The sequence below is a fragment of the Oryzias melastigma genome, linkage group LG23, assembly GCF_002922805.2.
Source record: "Oryzias melastigma strain HK-1 linkage group LG23, ASM292280v2, whole genome shotgun sequence".
Classification (NCBI taxonomy): Eukaryota; Metazoa; Chordata; class Actinopteri; order Beloniformes; family Adrianichthyidae; genus Oryzias; species Oryzias melastigma.
Window position 1 is genome coordinate 18,443,775 of NC_050534.1, and position 8,328 is coordinate 18,452,102.

General features: G+C 43.2%; 1 protein-coding gene across 2 annotated transcripts in view; it reads right to left on the bottom strand.

The window, feature by feature from the left end:
• Positions 1 to 430: 430 nt before the first annotated feature.
• LOC112153208 (cryptochrome-1) overlaps positions 431 to 8,328 on the bottom strand; it is a 48,350-nt gene continuing 40,452 nt past the window's right edge. For both annotated transcript variants that reach the window (XM_024283233.2, XM_024283224.2), the window contains exons 2-14: positions 7,160 to 7,268; positions 6,941 to 7,083; positions 6,678 to 6,862; positions 6,459 to 6,547; positions 6,193 to 6,333; positions 5,052 to 5,363; positions 4,677 to 4,828; positions 4,303 to 4,505; positions 4,008 to 4,112; positions 2,340 to 2,432; positions 2,176 to 2,244; positions 1,979 to 2,099; positions 431 to 1,118 (exon numbers count right to left, since the gene is read on the bottom strand). In XM_024283233.2, coding sequence (XP_024139001.1) covers positions 1,999 to 2,099; positions 2,176 to 2,244; positions 2,340 to 2,432; positions 4,008 to 4,112; positions 4,303 to 4,505; positions 4,677 to 4,828; positions 5,052 to 5,363; positions 6,193 to 6,333; positions 6,459 to 6,547; positions 6,678 to 6,862; positions 6,941 to 7,083; positions 7,160 to 7,268 — 1,702 coding nt within the window. In that variant the 3' untranslated portion in view covers positions 431 to 1,118; positions 1,979 to 1,998. The remainder of the gene's footprint in view (positions 1,119 to 1,978; positions 2,100 to 2,175; positions 2,245 to 2,339; positions 2,433 to 4,007; positions 4,113 to 4,302; positions 4,506 to 4,676; positions 4,829 to 5,051; positions 5,364 to 6,192; positions 6,334 to 6,458; positions 6,548 to 6,677; positions 6,863 to 6,940; positions 7,084 to 7,159; positions 7,269 to 8,328) is intronic.

Genomic DNA, 8,328 nt, shown 5'->3' on the forward strand with positions numbered 1-8,328 from the left:
CTGAATGACTTAAAAGTATGGTATAGACCCTTTAAAGCAGCTGCAAATATTTTAGAGGATGAACTTTACGGTCTTCAAGACTAAAGAGCAACACTCCCCTGAAAACTCTTGAAGAACCTGAACTGCTGGACCATCCCGGTGTAACAGAAACATCATTGGTTGGAGTTTAAGATGGAGATCCAAGGTTTCTACAAACAGGAAACTTGCATTTACAAAAGAAAAGCATCATATTATTGATCCCTTCAGAATAAAACTTCCTGTCCTGATTGAGTCAAGACGTTCTGAATAGTTTGCACAGTGAAGCCTTAACAGCCTTAACTGGTGTTATGGAATTGTCAGCAGCACTGCACTGAAATAAATGCAAATTTCTGCTTATAAAGCTGGACAATCCATCAATTCAAGAGAACCTTTAAATAACAGTCTGAGAACATTTTGGTGTTTAACCCAGTTTTATTCAAACAAGCACAGGAGTGACGCCAGAGGGGCAGCAGTCTTTGGTGGTACATTTATTTATTTATTGGGGATGAAACCACAAAAGCTCTGAATTCCTCTCATTTCTTCTCGACTACTACCGACTACAGCATGAGGGTTAGTGTCACAGCCTACGGATGGAATGACGATGACGTCCACGAGCACGGAGACAGAGGGAGGAGCACGACACGCGTGGTTGTATGTACACTGGGCGCCTCGACGCGGCGGCTGAAGATTTCTCCTAGTTTTTTAATTATGGACGGGAACAGTTAGTTTACATTTTTTTCCAAAAGATCCGTCTGTAATGATTTTTATATCAAAAATATATCAATGGGTCTACACAAAGAGAGAAAACACACATACAATATCCAAATATGTACAAGCTGCAGTTAGCAAAGTCGTTATGTACAAAAGGACGTTTTTTTTTGTTTTTTTTTTCCCAGAAGTATTTCTCCAAAGACGACGTCGGAGCGTCTGCAGTCTCGTCAAATTTGGGTTTTTGCTGTGAAATCCTGGAATACAGTCTGACTGGGGAAATGTGGGAACGTCGAATGAACAGGTTAGCTGCTTGTTCCGGAGGTGTGATCATGCAAAACGTTGAAGTCTTGGTGTCCTCTTTGTTCTGGTGGTGATATGATTTACGGAACCTGCGGGAACAGAAGAACAAACAGAAGTTTACAAATATGTGAAAACCGATGAAAAAGGTTCACATCACAGACGTTTAGTCCAGATCAAAGTGTGTTTCTGGAAACATCCACCTGAACTCTGGGTGGACATTTCAGAGCTCCCAGTCAAAGAATTGGTATGTTAAATTGATGTATAAATCCCTAGTCACGACTCCCCTAACAGGTAGATACGAACCTCCTCTGGGTGAAAAACTAGCAAACCTATTTTAGGATGTTTGTCAAGTTCAATGACGGAAAATTTCCTTTTTCTTGGTTATTTTTGATGCAAAATAAAGACTGTAAACGTGGACGGTGTCGGTTTACTTGAAGCTGAGTTTTTAGTCACCGTCTTGGACTGGATATGAAGCCACTAAGTCCCAAACTTATTGAAAATGAGCAAACAGATGGATTTTAATAGACATAATTGTTGGGACAAACCAGAGGTCTTTGTTCAGTGTTAACAAAAAAATAAGAATATTAATTAAAAGTAAGAAAGACAGAATATTTTATTTCTGCTTTAAAGCTGTACTGTTTTATTGTTTTACATCCGGGTGATGGTATGTTTGCCCGTCTAACACGCCACTATGTGGGGAGCTGGTAACTCCTCCCAAATATGGCTTTTAACCGGCCTCAGAGGGAAGTTTGAATGGTTTTGGTTTAAACCAGTAACATGTACTAGTCTATTTTAATGGTCTCTTCTAGTTTTTTTTATGTCTTTTTTGGAAACACCACCCTGAGGGTGAAGTTTTGGAAAATATCAGAACAGTTTAACTTACTAAACAATAAAATCAAACAGCCTGCAGAAGAGTCTTTTCCTCTAAAAATCAGAACCAAAGTGTCACCTGTGTTAGCTTCTGACCCCCTAGCGGTTGCTCTGTTTCTGGACTTTGGAGCCTCTGCTGCTCCCCGTGTCCTCGATGTGCCGTTTGCCGCTCGTCAGAGTGTTTGAGTGATGTTCAGACCCTTTGAGGAGAGGAGAGAAGTCGGCGTTATTTCAAACAAAGGAATAAGCTGGAGGATCTGCTGCTTCTTTTCTCACCTTTCTGGTGCGTGGAGACAGGAACCTGCTGAGTGCTTTGAGTGTAACACATCATTCTGCTGCTGAAACCTGGAGTGGAGCAGAGAATCAGGGCTATTAATGAGCTGCAACAGGAACACAGTGTTTTGGAGATGAGTTACATGTAAAGAATAAGTTGCACTCACCCTGCTGCTGCTGCTGCGAGGCCCCACTGGTTTGTGGATCGCCCTGCAGGTACATCATTACACCACTTTGCCAGTCGCCTTGAGTCTGGTAGGCTGATGAATAAAAACGAAACACAAAGCTGCTGTTAAAGGTTCTTCTAGTTTATGGTTTTCTCTTGAGACTAAATGCCTGGAGTTGCTTTGAAGTTGCTCCTACCAAGTTTTTTAGCTTTCATCCAAAGCAGACAGAAACAGAACATGTAAGCACAAAAGCAGGAATGAGCGCAAGAACGAGGACTTCATGAGCAGGATCAAGAGCAGGAACGAGTGGAAGACAGGAGGAGTGAGCCTGGAAACTGGAGCGGGAATAAGAGCAGGAGGGATTGTAGGAACGGGTGCTGACAGGAGAGCAGGAACAAGCAGGATTGAGCCCAAGAATATGATTAGAATGAGGGTGGGAACAAGTGTGGAATCAAGAGTGCAAGATCGGAAGTAGGACCAAGCCCAGGAATGAAAGTAAGATCAAGAAAGAATCAAGCAAATAAAAGGCATTGGTTTAAACGTAGGGATCGAGCCCAAGAATGAAAGTAGGATCGCGCACAGGGCTAAGAGAAGGAATGAGCGTGGGATTCAAAGTAGGGTTCAAGCCCAAGAATTGGAGAGTAGGATGGAGTCCAGGTTTGGGCAAAGGAGCAAGAGTGGAACCAAAAGTATGGATTGAGCACAGGGCTAAAAGAAGGAATGAGCGTGGGATTAAAAGTAGGGACCAAGCCCAAGAATTGGAGGGTAGAATTGAGTGCAGATTTGAGCAAAGGAACAAGAGTGGGATCAAAAGTAAGAATCAAGCCCAAGAATGGCCGTATGATCGTAGGTCAGGATGAGAGAAGGAACAACCGTAGGATAAACAGGAGGATCGAGCCAAGAAATGAAAGTATAATTGAGTCCAGAGTTGAGCAAAAGAACAAGCGTGGGATCAAAAGTAGGATCAAGAAAAGAAAGATAGAGACCAAAAATTAGAGTAGGATTGAGGGCAGGGTTAAGTGTGTGATCAAAAGTTGGATTGAGCCTAAAAATGAAAGTAGGGTTGAGTGAGGGAATCAGCTTGAGATTGAAAGTTGGGATCTAGCCAGAAAACTGGAAGGCAGGACTGAGCGCAGACTTGAGTAAAGCCACAAATGAAGGATCAAAACGTAGGATCGAGCGAATGAACAAGCATGACATCAAAAATAGGGATTGAGAGTGTGATTGAAACTAGGATAGACCCCAAAAATGAGAGAAGGGTTGAGCAGACAGTTGAGCGTGGGATAGACAGTAGGGATCAAGCCCAAATATTGGTGGGAAGGATTTAGTGCAGGATTGAGCAAAGGAACGAGGGTGGGATCATTAGTAGGGATCAAGTCCAGGTAAAACAGCAAAAGGAGGAGCCAGCAACACAGCACTGAAGGACGATGAGATTACAAACAAGCTCAAAGATAAGTAACTGCTACATCTTTGTTAATAATGATATAAATAAATACATGTCTCTTTCTAAAAAATGTTTGTTAGTTTCCCCTTTCCCATGCACTTCCCTAAATCACAGCAACAAGTTTAATCCCCTCTCCTTAAATTAGAAAATAGTTGATCTGAAGAAAGGGGAGGAGTCTGTAGTGAAACAAAACCTGATTCAAACAGAAGAGAATTAACACAAACCAGAAGCTGCGGCGGCCTCGCGTGAAGCCTCCATGGAGAACGCATCGGACGACGCCTCGTTGTTTCCATTTCCATTGGAGTTGGACGGAACCATGGCCAGAAGTCCTGCAGAAATGAGAGTTTTAACAGATGACATCACAATAAAATATCAGCTAAAGCTCCTCACTTTCTGTTTTTTTCTAAACAGGATACAAGAAAACATGAATTGACAGAATAAAAAATAACATTCAGGGTCTTTGCAAGTAAGTCTCTCTAAATGTCAGCTGGATCGTGTGGTACGGCGGCGTGCCCTCACCGAGGCCTCGGTAGCAGGACAGCTGCTGGTAGATCTGCTTCATCCGCTCAATGTTGATGCGGCTGGCTTCTGCGTGGTTCACCATGGGCTTCGGGTAATGAACCCCAATGATGCATTTGGCCGCCTTCTGCACGCTATCTGGAGCGTTCCACGGGTCGTAGATATACTTGGCTGGAAACCCCCTCAGGATGGGCAGGTAGCGTCTGAGTGGAAACGGAGGCAGAATGGGGATTAAAACACACGAAAACTGTTCTGGATTACACTCAGAGTCTCATTCTAGCTTGATAGGTCAGACAACAGGTAGAATAAACATTTTTAAGCTCTAAATAAATGAAGCAACAGCAGTAGGAAGCCCTAAACCAAACAAGACTCACCGTATGTAGTCTCCGTTGGGGTCGGTGCGTCGGCCAAAACCCACTGGGCAGTAGCAGTGGAAGAACTGCTGGAAGAAGGAGCTGCAGGAGAGCCACATCCAGCTGCCGGCGTTCACGCTCCAGTCTGCGTCCAGCAGCAGCTCCTCGAACACCTGAGCAGAGGCACAAAGATGCTGTCATCCCAGCTAACACCGTTTCATCCTGCTGGCTTTCCAGAGATGAAGGGTGGAAACAGAATCTGCAGTACTTTCTGCACCAGATTATAAGACGCATCGTCAATTAATGGTCTATATTCACACTCTACACTCTTCTCCCCTAACTTGCAACCAGAATAAAGCTGTTCTTCCACACACTGAAAGAAAAAGCGTGCTCTACCTTCATGCCCTCCTCCCAGCTGATCCACAGGTCTCCTCTCGTCAGGAAACAGGCCACGGCGTGTCGGGCCAGGTGGTGGATCCAGCCCTCCTGCCTCAGCTGAGTCATGATGGCGTCGATCCACGGGAAACCGGTCCGGCCCTCCGCCCATTTGGCCAGGGCCTCCGGGTTTCGGTCCCAGGGGATCTGGACGCAGATGGGGTTGCTCTCCATCTTGTCGAAGCAGGGGTTGTTGGTGGCGGCGGTGTAAAAGAATTCACGCCACAACAGTTGGCCGTACAGCGAGAGAGGGGGAGAGCTGTTCTTCTTCACCTGAAACGAAAGATTTTGATGACCGTCCCGTGACTGAAAACAATGTTTAACTCTTTAAAGATAGACTCCGATCATCTTTTGATCCATTTTCAAAGCTCTTTTATAATTATGACATTTTGAGCCAAAATCATAAAACCTTTGTTGTTGGGAGCCCATTAGTCAAAGGCACCGCCCAAAATATTTTCTCCATCCCAAATACTTTTTTTTTTTAAAGAATATTTTTTGTCTGGTCCTGATTCATGACGACTTGATTAAAGAAATGAAAATTCAAACTTAATTTTCTTTAAAAATGTCTTCTAGCATCAGGAATATGACCCATTTTCATGGAAGTGGGTCTTTATTCCACTTTAACAATCAAGATTTAGCTCAGTGTTTACATTCGTTCTACTACGAGAACTCTTCAGTCGTTTAAGCAAACAAATTCTAACAGATTCTGAAGCGGAAAAAGACAGGCTTGATATGCAACCAGCGACTCATAGATGCTAAAGTTTTTATGCTAGCTTATTGTGTACGCAAAGTTGGACGCCATATTGGATATGTGGAAGATTCCTGTTCATTGCAGTGTTACAACTGCACAAAAAGAGCTGAAAAAACAAGAATGATCAAATTTTGTTTTTGTAATCCTGTCAATGACATTAACTGCAGTCTACAAGTTAAATGAACTTTAAATGCTTGGTAATGTTCTTATTAGCATCAAAAATGAAAAAGAGACAATAACTTTCTTGCACAGATTTAAGCTTCAACTAGAAACAAAATAATTTAGATTTTCTGTTTTCAAACCACAACGGTTTCCTCTTCAAAACTAGCTGCTTGACTTCTATCGACTTACCTTCCTGTACAGGTCGGTGAGTTTGAAGTAGAAGAGGCGGCAGGACAGGCAGCCGAATCGGAGGTATGGGCTGAGCCCCGTCGGGCTGGCCAGCAGTGAGTTGGCGTTCATTCTAGGACGCTCAAAGTTGGCCACCCACGCCTGACGGAGACACATTCAGGAGATCAGATATGGAAATGCACGAAAGGTCAAAGCTTTCTAATCAAGGTTGCTTTCAGGGGGAAAAAACACGTTTGTGCAGCTGGTTTCTGTCCGCAGGCACCGACCTTCCTCTCCAGATGCCTCTCCAGGCGCGTCAGAGCCTCGGTCTCTCCTCCGGGCCACACGGCTGACGACAGGCCTTCGGTATCAAAGCCTGCCGGGAATACCATGAAACCCACATATTTATCACAACCTGTAATTCTGTTCATCACAAAGTTCCAGAAACTTCATAGTTTAATCTCAAACTAAATTATAACGCTGTTTTTTTGTCTGGCTGTACTAACCCAGTTCCTCCAGAGAGGGGACTCCGAACTTTTCGTCGTGGTCGTCAGACAGAGGCGTGGTGCACTTGCCCATGACCTCAGCCGTGATGGACTCCACAGGCATCTCCACTGGATCCATGCGGCTGATGAGGGTCTGGAACCGCTTGTAGGTGAGAGGAGACTGACCCCCGTTCAGCTCTATGATGCTGATAATAAAAAAGAACAAGCAGATAAGGAAAAGAACAGGCGTGCAAAGACAGCGACCCCTCTGGGGTTCGACTCACCGGTCCAGATCATAGAGCGTGTGGGACACTCGGACTGTCACCTCCACTCCGGCCTCAGAGGCCAGCTTCTTAATGGCAGCATCGCGCTCCTTCCCGAAGGGCTCCGAGTCGTACTCGTAAGACAGGCGAGTGATCTTCCATTCCTTCAGAGCAGCAGATTTAGTTTAGACATTCGCGGCGCGGTTATTTCGCTTCGAGTAAAAGACGAGAACAGGTTACCTTGAAGAGTCTGGGAAAGACATCGGTGGGTTGTCCTCGGATCACAAAGAGACGAGAGTTGAGCTTACGGAGGCTGGCGTCCAAATCCTCCAGACTCTGCAGTAAGAACCTGCAGAACAGCAGCAAGGATGGAAGTAAAGGGAAGTTTAGAAATGCATCCACATCTACAGTAGAAATGCACCACATAAAAACGGGCGTGACAAACTTAACTTTTTGTGACCAACTATTAATGCCACAATCTAAATTAGAACCTGGACAGTCACAACTGCCCTTACGGGACGGGTGGTGTACGTGGTACGCAGGTGGACCACACCAAATATCAAGGTCTTAGAACTCTCAAACTCAATTACACAAGGGGCCAAAATCCAAAAACACACCTTAGGTCACGGCCGAAAAGGATAAACATTTATTGAACACACTTGAACTAAATGTTTAAAAGTTAAAAACTGTAACTTTTTACCATAATAATGAATTAGAAATATAGCATTACCTGCAATAATGCTTGTATAAATGTTGGAAACTAAATTTGACAGCTGAAGATGCTAGTGCTGATAGCTGAAAAAGCTGAAGCTGATAGCCAGGTAAAATATTAGCTAAATAACAAAACCTTAGAAAAAAAATTTAGGTTAGCCAAAATAGCTAGCATGTAGCTGAAAAAAATAGCAAAACTTTAAAATAGCCAAAAAACAAAAAAAGCCTAAATTAGCCAAAACAGCTATCGTAGCATATAGATATTAGCCTAACTCCAAAACAGCCTAAAAAACTTTTTAAAAAAGTCTAAGTTAGCCAAAACAAATAGTATGTAGCTGAAATTTTAGCTAAACTCCAAAATAGCCTAAAAAAATCTTAGTAAATGCCAAAATAATCCAAAAAGCTAGCAGAATGCCAATTTTTAAAGCTTTAAAGCTGTAACTTTTGAACATAGTAATGAATAATAAAAAGGCAGGAATATTATTCCAGAATAAATCAATTTAAACATTAAATAACTTTCAATATTTTACTCTCCATAAAAATATACTTTGTCAAAATTAAACAAGTTAGAAATGAGCGCAAGATAACACCGGACCATTAATAACAATAAAATAAAATTATCTGGAGGGCCGGATATAAATACCCAGAGGGCCAGATCCGGCCCCCGGTCCTTGACTTTGACCCATGCTGTAGAGTAA